Source organism: Chanos chanos, chromosome 5 (genome assembly GCF_902362185.1).
Source record: "Chanos chanos chromosome 5, fChaCha1.1, whole genome shotgun sequence".
NCBI classification, from domain to species: domain Eukaryota; kingdom Metazoa; phylum Chordata; class Actinopteri; order Gonorynchiformes; family Chanidae; genus Chanos; species Chanos chanos.
This window is the reverse complement of record NC_044499.1, coordinates 35678343-35691423: the sequence shown is the minus strand read 5'-3', so window position 1 is coordinate 35691423 and position 13081 is coordinate 35678343. Positions and strand designations below refer to the sequence as shown.

Below are 13081 nucleotides of genomic sequence, written 5' to 3'. Positions count from 1 at the left end.
CACCAATATTATTGCAGTCAGGTAAACCAAATCACATATTTTTAGAACAGTTCCCACTACTGTGGGATGTTAAACAGAACACTGCACTCCATAAAGACATAATGATCTGTGAAAGAAGCTAAAAATGGAGTGCGTTTCTCACATTCTTTTAAAGTAAAGGCCACATTTGCTAAGCACGAGTTACAGAGTGTAGACACAGAAATTGTAAAAAAAAAAAATAAATAAAAAAAATGAAAACTGTTAACCAGCTTGTGCTGATCAAGTGAAGCAAGAGTATGTTAATAAATATCGGTCAGTTATAAAACGTAATGGTAAACCATCAGGAATTGTGCTCCGACATAACAAATAAAGCAGTAAATAATGATGGAGTGTGATACAAGGGGGGTACACAATAACTGCCAAAAACAGACGTCCCGTGTGTCACTCCACAGTTATAACTGGACTGTTATTATTTGTCTGCTTTTACTCACAGTAAAAGTAAGCCCTGTGACTGATAGGGTTTGAATATGAAAGATGTAGATGGGAGAGATGGGAGAGATTTATTTCATAATGATTGAAAGAGTTTCTCTGTGATTCAAAGACCACATTACATGTTTTGTGAAAGCTGGATTACGATTGTTAGAATGAAGCCAAATAATGATTTAATAATAAATAGAAGCAATAGCTGGTTTAGTGATGATGAAGAGTAATGAATAGGTTAGAGCGTGTTTATGTAATTGTCATTGGGTTGTCCTATAATTCATTCTATTGGCAGTTCATAAGTATTAAGATATGCATATCTGCCATGACTGTCATCTAACATGACAAAATACATGTGTGCATGATTCTTTTAATTAGAACATATTACCGTTACCCTCTGACCCTTCCAAATATCATTGTAACTGATAAAAAGAGCTCTGTCTCTCTCTCTCTCTCTCTTCCCTGTCTGTATGGGTTTGTGTTTCTCTGTCTCTGTCTCTCTCACTCTTTCTCTCCTCTCATAAATACTCATAAACACACACACACTCACATACATGTATACACACACGCTCGTACACGCACACACACACACATGCACACACACACATACACACACGCACACAAACAGACACTCTCACTCACATATTTCAGACCTTGCCTGATGCTTCGTTGGAGGGGTAACGCCATCAAGACGGCTTCCATCATCAGCCTCAGCAAAACACACACACTGACCTGGACATTCAGCAAAACACACACACTGCCCTGAACATTCAGATTTATATGGCTAGACACAGTCACCCTGACTCACATTTATGTACACACAAGCACTCAGACTCACACTCACTCATATTTACAAAGATACAGTCAGTCACATTCAGTGAGACACACACAAACACACACACACTCACACAGACACAGACACAAACATCTGCCTGTATGAAGCCATACATGCTCACACATGTGTCTGCATGCTCACAGACAGACCCACACTCTCTTTCCCTCACACAAACACAGGCACATGTATACGCGCACACACTTACTCAATGACAGTCTTCATCTGTTCCAATGCTCCATCTCGTCTTCCTTCACGTCCTCTGTCTCTCACACACTGAGGAGAAACCACGGCTGCTTTGAGTCAATATACCCTCTCTCACTCTCTCTCTCTTACTCTCTCGCCCATCTGTCTCCTCCCCTCTGTTCCTCCCTCTGCCTCAGTAGTGACGTTTTTTGCTAAAGTCTCAGGGTATGTGGAGCAGCAAACCAACAGAACTGTCACTCACACTTTCTGCAGTGTTGAAATTTAACAGAGCAGGGGGCGATGGAGCAGAGAGAGAGACATGTGTGAGACAGTGGCAGAGAAAGTGATATAAGTGAGAGAGAGGGAGAGACACAGGTGGAGAGAGAGAGAGAGGGAGAGAGGGAGAGAGAGAGAGCATGAAAAATAAAAGGAGATGATGTTTCAGTGTGTAAGCTTCAAATGCTTTTCTCTATGAAGGTCAAATCATAGGAGTAAAAAGGAATAAAAAAACATGTATGTGTTAAAAATAGAAATGCGGAAGGTTCTTTGATATGAACACGAGAAGAGAGTCTTTATACTTTGATACTCTGAAGACAGAGCTGTGAGACTCAGTTTAACACCTTCATTCCATTCCATTCCATTTATTCCAGTGCTTTCCCATTAACATGAAATCAATATCTTGTATCATGCTGACATGACATTGGCTATCACATATGTTAGTTATTTTTTTACAACTCAAATAAATATGGCAATTTGTTTGACGTGACAGATAAACCACAACATTTTCACAGCACTGCAAAAAGATATTTAATGTAAGTGAAATTTGGGTGAATCAGGATAATGTGAGTGTGTTCTTGCATACAAATACATAATCACATGCAGTAGAGAGCCAGTTCACTTTTAAGTGTGTTGGAAATACATTGAATGCATGAAAAGTCATATTTCATGAAGTCAGATTAGTCTCTCTCTCTGGGGATAGGCCTGAGTTTGGTACTAACCAACCTCAGCACTAAACTCAGCGCTAACTCAGCAACTTTCTTTCTAACTGACCTAATTTCAACCATTCCTGAACTCCTCTCTTCCCTTTGCCTCCATTTTTTTTTTCTCTCCCTCTGCCCTTTCCTTTTTTTTTCCTTCTTATTCATGGTTCATGATAAATTGTAGCTTCATTTTCCAGGGACAAATTGACAAGTCAGTGATGAATGGCATGGCCTTTCCATCTCCACCTCTCTCTCTCTCTCTCTCTCTCTCTCTCTCTCTCTCTCTCTCGCCTCTGAGGGAATACATATATATGTACACCTGGGTTAGTCCCATCAGCATATTACAATAAATAAGGACGGAAATGGAGAGAGGGAGAGAAAAGCCCTGAGGCTGGACAGTGGACATGCACTGGGGACACTCCACAAGTGAAGGTGACCGTATGGAGAAAGAGAGAAAGAGAGAGAGAACCAAAGACAGAGAGAGAGAGAGGGAGAGAAAAAGAGAGAGAGAGAACCAAAGACAGGGAGAGAGAGGGAGAGAAAAAGAGAAAGAGAGAGAGAGAGAACCAAAGACAGGGAGAGATGAGAGGAAAAGGTAGGGGAAAAATGATACAGGGAACAAGAGGACAAAAGAGGCAAGAAATCCAAAGATAGGGAGTCGGCTTCTCTGTGGATTTTAGTGAAAAGGAAAAAGCCACTTTTTTTATCAGAGCGGCGCCTAAAGTGGGAAAGAAGAAAAAGAGAAAGGAGGATCTCTGTAGGACTGCAGGGATTATGGAGGGATGAAGAGGAGAGGCAGATTAGGGGAGTGTGACGTCTTTTCGCTTTGCCCAGTGTGCATGTCACCGTGAACACCGAAACTAATGGGGCGTAATGCAGTCATTATCTCTCAATATTGTATCATTAGTCTCCCATAATACTATGCATCATTTCACCACCAAACTCTAGTCTATAGCATTACATGATCTGACCACACCTCTAATTAACAAAGCAGTGCCCTACTGAGCACAGCTCAGCACGTGTGCCATTCACTTAAAGTTTAAATGTTCCTGCAAAATAGTGAGTAATTCCACTGCATTTTCATGCCTGAGAATTAATCTAATTTTCACTTGTTGTTTGCTAAATACTCTCATGATTTAGCTGTATCCTGTGGTGTATCACTGCATGGGGTTAAAGCAAAAGCTCCAAGATCAGTCTCTTCTCTTCTCTTCTCTTCTCTTCTCTTCTCTTCTCTTCTCTTCTCTTCTCTTCTCTTCTCTTCTCCTCTCAATTGGCTGAATCAGATTGGTTTTGAGTAGGGTTTGAGGAAAAGTCTGTCCATATTGTTGCTACACAATAAGTGGGTTGCTTATTCCTGGGCTAATGAAAACTGGTCTTGGATCAGTATGTGGGGACAATTATGTCTTTAAGCACTGAATTAGGGGTCTAATAAACCTGGAATAAGAAAGGTGCCACTGCTGGCCTAAAACATGTTTTCCTTCTCTCATTCATTTTGTTGAACACATTTGACACTGATCGCAAGTGACAACTGCGAAAGGACTCTACAGCAAGGAGATGATTAGACCTGTAATTTGAAAGTAACTCCCATCAATCAGTCATGTACAATCATCCATGGAACAGCGATCAGACATAGATGACTAGTGAGAAAAAAAATTACACAAAGCAAATCCAAGCTTTCACTGTGACATCGTTTTAAGAAACGACAAAAACAACGTTGAAAGTTGATCCTATTAGTGTTTAAAGGTGGGGGGAAAAATAAATCGCAATAACTGACTAAGGTCACTAAGCTACATGAAAAATTCAAACAATGTTATGATGCAGGGAAGGTGATCACATCTCATTGTCTATTCTTCACCAGATTTATTATGTGACAGTGGGGAACTCTGCCTGCACTCGCTCACTCATCCAAAAAACTCAGCTCTGATAAAACTCTATCCTAATAATGATTAACCATCATGTATTCAAGACAACAGCAGAAGGACCAGACTCTACCATAATCAATTCATGATATGTCACAACCAATGTTCTCCTGCCAAATCTGCAAGGTTAGCTGAATAGCTGGACATGCATGTCCTAAAAAGAACATAACAGCAAAGAGTCAAAGTGTCAAAAAACAAAATTACCAGACAAAGGAATTGGTTTTCTTTTTTTTTTAATTCAGCATTCCCACTGCAGAACTCAGCTCATGGTTCTCACGTGAACACGCAGCATTGGCCGAACAATATAAAACTGAACTCATGTTTCAGCATTCCTTTGAAAACACTACATATCTTCGGGGAGCTGACTCTGGCATCTATCTTGCCATCAGGGCGACACTATTGCCTCTCTTGCTTCTGTAAAACTCTTTGAAAAAGTAAAAAAAAAAAAAAGTCAGGTTTGAAAAGCTGAAATGCTAAATTAGCATTTTGGGATCAGTGCGGTAAGCATAATTGAGAGGAAAGAAGAAGGCAGGAATGGCAGATTCTCCTCCTATTGCCTTTGCGACGTATTCACCTGTGTTGTCCCCTTGGCACAACAGTGACTGAGAGAGAGAGAGAAAGGACCAAATGAACTGATGCTGATTCCTTTGATTCCTTTTGTTAAAGTGGTGTGAAGGACAGTGAAGACAAGGACAGGTCGCAAACAAACACAGATAAATATTTCTTTTGTTTAGGTCATGCGGACAGCAGTTATCATTGTGTCTGCACTGGAAAAATTTACACAAAACATTACACATTAACTTCACAATTCCTTACTAGGAAAATTGATTGGTCCTTTGTAACCAACCACATACATTTATAGGATATAAAGATTTGCTGATCAATATTGTCAATGACAAGTCATTGTGAAAGAATATGACAAATGAAATGTTTGTTAGAATACTTCAGTCTGATACATATTAGAGGTATTTGACTATGCACCCTAAAACAGTGTTTTTAATAGGTATAATATTTTAAAGAATTTCCCTTGGTTATTAATTTAACGCAATCTTTAGTAAACTTAAGTACTGGAAAGGAAATAATTGATCTTGAATCTGATATAGGTCTATTTGTTAATTTGTCAAGTTTTGCTCTGTTTCTATTGAAATAAAACCGTTTCACTTATGACCAGGTCTACAAGGCTTTGACACATCAGATGAACACTGAAGGTGCCAAAATAGGCTCGGTTGCTGAAATGTATCCTTTCACCTCTTGATCAGGGATGTTTGTTAGTTTAGGGGGTGACAGAAAATCTTGGAAAGGTCATATCATAAATTATGAGGTTCTATGATTTATAGGTTGTATGACTGAATTATGATGATCTTTCATGTAAACTTTTATGAAGAGACACTACTTACTCTCTCTCTCTCTTTCTCTTTTTTTTCTCTCTCTCTCTCTCTGTCTCCACAGATACACAATCTCCATGATCACACCATGATCCAGACATATTTAGACAGATAATAACAGCTTATGGAATTATCCATAGGAGAGAGGCCAGGGTCACTCCCACCATACAGAGTAAACAATCCATTCTCAAGGAGGGAGAAGGAGTGTTCAGGTCTCTCTCAAGGTTTTCCAAATCGAAGTAAAGGTAAGGACAGGAGTCATTAATTGTTTTCTCCTAGGTTGACCTTAAGTCCAACAATTTAGCATCATCGGCAAAGACAAAATTAATTACTTTCATTAACTGTAATGCTAATTTAGCCCTTTAAGTTTAGATTCATAATATTTGTAGAAGAGCAATGGTTTCATGACTAACAGATGCAGAATGAGATTGCAATGCAAATCAGAGATGTCGGCAAATAAAGCATAACAAGACACAAAATCAAAGTAGCGTGACTTGAAATATGTGAGAACGGCGCCTTCTCGCATTTAACGGTTCGCACAGCAAGCCAAGGCCTTAGACCCGACAAGAAAAATTCCATCATCTTGCGGCCGCGACGGTAACTAAGGGGACAGTCTCATTTCAGCGATCGTGACACAAAATCGGTCATGTTAGATCGATAGAGCCGGTCTGAACCAGCAGCGCCTATTGTCCCGTGGCTTGTTTTCAGATCAGACACGGGAAAGTTTTGGCAATCTCTGATTGATCTACCCGGCAGCGATATATCGCTGGTGGGAGCGGACGAAGAAGGCACTGAATGCGGAGGGCATCGGGGCAAATGCACTCTCTCTCCTGTCACATAAAGTGTAATTTTTAAGAAAGATTTAAGTATACAAGCTTTCCTTTATAAACACAAAATTACTTCCAGACGTAAGTGAACCAAAGTAAAGAAAAGTTAAGTGAACAGCAAGACCAGACTGGTTTTCACAATGCGATCCTTTCAGTCGACAAAATTCTGCTGCTGTGGGTAGGTCTTTACCGCTAAGCAGTCTACCAAAAATGATCAAAATTCTATACGACCTCAAGCAGTCAGTAGGCTACGTCTTGCAGATCGGGCTTTCAGTCACACATCGTAAAGCAACAAATGCATAGTTAACCATTGCTGGAAACGTGGCATCGGAAAGACAATACAAAACATGCGTGACCTCAATAGCAGTTTGGAATGTGGTGAGCCGCATGATAGTCTGACCTTGTCTGCGATTACAGCGGGAATTGTCTAACGGTCCAACTGGCCTCTCCCTTGGATGAGGTGAACACGTTGCGTTATGAGCCCAGAGGAAAAATTAGGACAGCTGCGTGGTAGAGAGTTGGTTGAATAAAGTAGCATTGATGTGATCGTATTGCAATCACGTAATATTTTGTCTGTGTGTCTTCCCCAGTCCAGATACAGGCCTATGTGTCGAAGACTAAATTGAAATATTCTATGCAAATAAAACATGACTTGCTCAATACATAAAGCAATTACCCACCAGTCAAAATAGAGTCAAAATAAATTCGAGACTGTCTCCAGATTATGAATAGAAAGAGCGTGATACCTACAACGTTACATTAGTGAAATTCTCACGCTCTGCAAAGAATTTTAATGTTGCTTATTATCTGAAAATAAGGATTGTTAATTGTCTGTTGTATTTGCATTGCATTTTCATATGATTGAAAACATCAGTAACTTTGCTAATTTAAAAGGCCATAGCATTTTCTTTTTTCATGAATCCTGGACCTTTATTGGCTATTACAACAAATGTTGATATAGCAAGGAAACAAGGTTTCTCTTATCATCACATTCTCAATGGGATGCAGATAGCAGAAGGAAGTGTTTGGTCTTTAAAATGTGGAGATTATCATCACAGTTTGTAATGAACCGATGACCTAACGGCTGGCCCACATGTTATAAGGTCCATGGAATATAAATTTCTGAGTATGTCTCTCTCGTGAGAGAGAAAAAATACATGCAAGCAGTGTAACCTCCCTCCCTCTCTCTCTCTCTCTATCTCTCTCTCTCTCCCTTGCGCTCATCAGCATGTCTCAGAAAGGACAAAAAGGAGGACAGGACACCAGGTCAGTGACTACTGCCTCATGCTACTCACAGTCATAAGCTATTTATAAAATATAAGTTAAATAATGATGATGATGATGATGGGGAAGTGACAACCTCTTTGCTTCACAGTGCATCCTCTCGCCCTGGATCCTCATCAGAAAAGACTCCATTACGATCTGCTCTACGTCACTCCTCCAAAGACGGTCATCACAGAGGCTCTTCCACAGAATCCTCAGGCTCACGGTCTCACGGGAGGAGAAGGAGCCTTGGACAGAACTCTATAGCATCAGCATACACTGCCTACCTCAATGCACTGTTTGGTCAGGTCAGTCCTCATCTTCTATATGCCTGCAGTCCTAAACTAAAAAAAAAAAAAGTGTTTTAAGCCAAAGTGAGTCTGTAGAGTTTAAATGCGCTATGCTTGTCTGGTGTCTGTCGGGAAGTGTCACTGTAGTCAACAGAAGTTAGTCACATGACCGGTCTATTCTGAAGCAGACGGTACAGATTTAACAGTGTGATCACAGTGCATATCAACACTTAACTTCCCGAGAAACCCCCAACTCTTGAATCGGTCTCATAAACTGCCAAAGTCAAGTTCAAACTGAGTTAACTTTATCACCAAAACAACCCCTTTGGGCTGAAAAAAACCCCCCAACTCTCATCATGTAAACAAACACACCAACAGATGGCAACACCTTGTTACACGGGTTGTGACCATCTGAGAGCAGAGTGATGAATCAACAAAGAAGCAAATATGGAATGTACTCATTTTTTCGAAAGATTGACTTCATTATGTTGTGTTGATTATTACTCTTGAGGGCCGATACACATCGAAACATAGAGAGTGGGTGGTGTTGGACTCATTGCCTTGCAGTCCATAGTCAGTCTCAGCGAGGTGACAGAACTTTTAAGTATCTTGTCAACACATTAAAAAAAGAAAGACTTCAGTAATTATATTTTAACATACTCTCAATTACACTGATGACGGTCACCGTGACTAGCCTGTGTGTTCAGATGGTGTGTTCCCATGAAAGGAAAATAAATAAATAAGCGAAAGGTCTAGGGTCGGATCAGCATGCTGGGTAAGACTTTCTTGTTCATTTCACACATCACCAAGACCAAACATGATCATTATGTTAATGCCGGGTCAAGGCTTCACCCAAAACCGTCGGTTTGTGTTCACAGTCTGGACCGTTTACAGAGCACTCACCGTAGCAACACTTAACAGGTCAAAATGTTGTGCGGAAGAAAATCTCTCACTAAATGAGAAACGCTAATGATAATAATGCGTGTGGAATAAATTAAAGTTCACTTGAGAGTAAAAAGTTTCGAATATCAAAAAGTCACTGGATCAGTGAGCAGAAAACATCGTGTGCGCTACTGTCATGAGATGCTTTGTGTTCTCAACTGTGTGATTAGATTACAGTTTTGTATGCGCATGCAGTGTTTCCGTTTTCCTGCCTCTCTCTCTCTCTCTCTCTCTCTCTCTCTCTCTCCCCCTCTGTGAGTGTGTGTGTGTGTGTGTGTATGCATGTGAGACAGAGAGAGAGAGAGTTTACGTGAGCATTTGAGAAGCATGTTGAGGTGTAATCCTATTAGAATCATCTCTCTCTTTCCACATCCATCAATGTGCAGCTTAGCAGATTTGATAAGCATTTCATTATGAACTGCTGTAAAAAGAGATTAAATATGGAGTATGTCTCAAGAGAGGTGCTGGCAATAACTAGGAGATGATTTCCTTATTTAGATGCTTTTTCCCCTCCTCCCATGAACATCTCTCATTTTCTCTCTTCTCTTCAGGACAGAGAATTATTGCCTGAGGAACTGGATGGTGAGTCTTCTACATGTTAAAATGACCTGTATGTTTTGTGCCAGAAATAATGAATATTATTTATCATGCAAATTATTTTAAATACTGTCTACTAAATAGTGTCAAGTAAGGAGAAAATGTGGAATTTGTGACTAATGCAGAACAGGGCAATATATATGCTTGAGAATAAGTCTATTATACCAATGACTCATCAAATCTGCTAATGCTGGTGGCATACACTTACAGCCGAAGAAATTACTCACTCACATGGCTTACATAACTACTACTGTATATAACCTAAACTAACCTCTCAATCAGTGGTTTAAGGCTACATTGGCCTCACTAAACATACAGAGTACTTTTGTATAATCAGTCCAAGTTTACTTCAGTGAAAATTGAGCTTTATGATGCATAATTCTGCATGTGCATTTGGTAATAATGGACATGAACCCCTAACTGAAATCCTGATATCTAAACTTCATAAAAGCACAGAAGAACAGATGTCACCTGTAATTCGTTTGACACAGGCAAGCCTAAAAATTCTGTTCTGAGTGGATTATAGAGATCATGGTACTGGATATTATAATCTAGAAGAACAGAGAATAGTTGCTTTAAAAAATATACATACACGGTCTATGTGCCTATGGGATTCTTCATATGTATTACTGAATTAGACTGACAGCCTGAGCAGTAGACCATTTGAGATGTCCACATCGACTGGAGTTTTAGCACATAACGTCCTTATGGCCTACCCCTAAAGCTACATGTCTGTAATCATACACAAATTGCTCGTCAGAGCACACTGACAACTTTAGATTAATGAACCATCAGCCATAACTGAAGAGAGTGGACTTGTGAAATTTATATCATCTCATGGATGGTCGCTAACCAAAGCTGAGAGGTTCTTGTGTAGGCCCTGGCCTGTTTGCCAAATACAAGGCTTAAAGCAATGAGTTTGTCCACTATCCAGAAAATTGAAAGTGATGTAGAAAGAAAAGTGATGGACAAAATGTACATTCTCACCAACATTAATGACTCTTAAAGCCTCTGTCAGTTCATACCAGCGCTCTGAAATAGACAGTCCTTAAGGGCTTAATACAATGATGTGAGACTAGACTATTTGACTAGAGTGCCACCTACTGGTTTGATATGCACAAAACAACTGCCGCGATGTTGCTGTCATGTTGAAATGTTCGCAGTACCATAACTAACAAAAGTCTCTGTCTTTCTGCTTTTTCATTTCTCCAGAGTTGCTGTTAGCATTTAAGGAATTTGACTATGACCAGGATGGATATTTACACTATAAGGATGTTGCAGACTGTATGAGGACTATGGGATACATGCCCACTGAGATGGAGCTAATAGAGATTGTTCAACAGATCAAAATGAAATGTGAGTTAATGTGTGTGAGGTCATGGGTGAGAGAGAGAGAGAGAGAGAGAGGGCGAGCAAACAAGCGAGAGAGAGAGAGAGAGAGAGAGAGAGAGAGAGAGAGAGAACTCTATGTATTTTTTCGCTGTTATGGCCTGTTGTAATCTGTAAATAGATGGTTTGTTTACATCTGTAAAGTTCCATCTGTCTAGGGGGAGGTCATGTGGATTTTGAGGATTTCTGTGAGCTAATGGGGCCCAGGATGTTGGCAGAGACTGCTCACATGGTTGGCATGAGGGAGCTACAGTGTGCTTTCAAACAGGTGAGTGGGAATTGGAGGAGATCTGTCACCATACAGGCCCAGTCACCTATATAGTCTGTTCTTCTGTACTCACACAAGGTACACGTTCATTTTTCAAACTGTATCACGTGTGAAAATTGTGCCACTGACAAGTTAATGATGAGTTTATGAAAAAGGTTTCTCTACACAAAAACGCAAAGGCCCAGTCCGTAACTGGCGACCACTTTGAGTCACACTCTGTGTTCTGTCGCTCTCCTTTTACCATTAGAGAATGATGATGGAGATGGCAGTAATTGGCAGCCCACGGTTATTTATGGGAATGGGGACAAAGGGCACAAAATAAATTCCAGTGACAATAGGGATGGGAAAAAAACTTTGTCATTTCACAAATAAGAATGAGTAGAATTCAACGATAATGTTGCAGCAATAGCTCTGAGTTTCTTGTGTTGTGTGTTTATTGTTGAACATTTGATTCTGACTGATCAGTGAGATTTGTTCAGCACAATGATCAGCGAATAATGACTGTTCACATCATTCAGAATGTATAAAAAGATGACTGTTTTAGCAGCACACACAATCACTAACAATATATTTGTATGTGGGCAGAATGGAGAGCGACAATATTTTGTGGCAGAAATGAGAAGTATACATTCAGGTCTTGATAAAATGTGTCAGTGTGCGCGAGAGCGTTGGAGAAGGATGTTGTTGCGGTGGTGTAAAAGGATACAGGGCGGAGAGGGTGGAGGTGAGATCAGAGATAAAACAGGGTCACATACAGGGATGTGCTGGATTGTGCTTTGAGGTCTTGAGGATGGAGAACTGTGCAGCTCTCTCCTTCCCATCTCTTTCTCACTTCTCCACACCTACCCTTTTCTCCGTTCTTGTTTCCGTTTCCCCGTGACTCTATTTGCTTCTGTCTCTCTCTTTCCTATGTCTCCGTTTTGCTCTCAGTTTGATTTTGATGGGGATGGACGGATCACCTTGGAGGAACTGAAGGAGGCCATGAAAACGCTCCTGGGGGAGAAGCTGAAGAAAGGGGAGCTGGAGGAGATCCTAAGTGACATCGACCTCAACGGAGATGGCAACGTGGACTTTGATGGTGAGAGAAACCATGTACCATTTAATCTCATCAGAGCACAAGTCAGCAGTCATAGGTCATGTGACATCACTGCTGTCTTCTAGGAAAATAACATACTTGTATGTTTAGCATAGTGCATATTCTCAAATTGTTTGATGCTCTTGTAAACAAACCACTGTGGCTAACAAAGTGAGAATTGTGGTTTCTGGTGTAAAAGTAATTTTTAAACTAAGCTATTTTAACATTCATCAGCTCATAGCTTAGTATATGAATTGTCAGTAATGTCATTTCCATTGTCTTTTTCAGAATTTGTCATGATGCTATCAGCTCGATAGCTTTACACATTTTGGATTTCCTCCTGAAGACTTACTGTCTCTGCCCCTAACATCCTCTCTATTTCAGTGTAGGAATGTAGCAAACAGGTGTGCATACTTCTCATTGTGAGAATGAGAAATTGTAATGCATTTATCTTTGAAGTACTTGTTTTCAATCTTTTGGATTCTCTCCACACTTGAGAAAATACAAGTGTTCAGTTTAAATATTATATTGAGGTGAAACAAAATGTCACGCACGCACCAGTTGAAATGCCATGGGTAGCTGTGAGTGATGAAGGAGGTTACAGTAATAAAGGAAGAATTGAGTTTGAATTTGGGTGTTTGAATATCGGTCTTGTTGATGTTGTTTGCT

The 13081-nt window shown here is 40.1% G+C and overlaps 1 protein-coding gene across 1 annotated transcript; it reads left to right on the top strand.

Moving 5' to 3' along the window:
- Positions 1-7816: 7816 nt before the first annotated feature.
- cabp4 (calcium binding protein 4) lies at positions 7817-12729 on the top strand. Its single transcript, XM_030774922.1, has 7 exons — positions 7817-7854; positions 7964-8159; positions 9635-9665; positions 10893-11036; positions 11228-11337; positions 12268-12415; positions 12701-12729. Exons 1-7 carry the CDS (start codon positions 7817-7819, stop codon positions 12727-12729), a joined length of 696 nt encoding a protein of 231 aa, XP_030630782.1.
- The last annotated feature ends 352 nt before the right edge of the window (positions 12730-13081 follow it).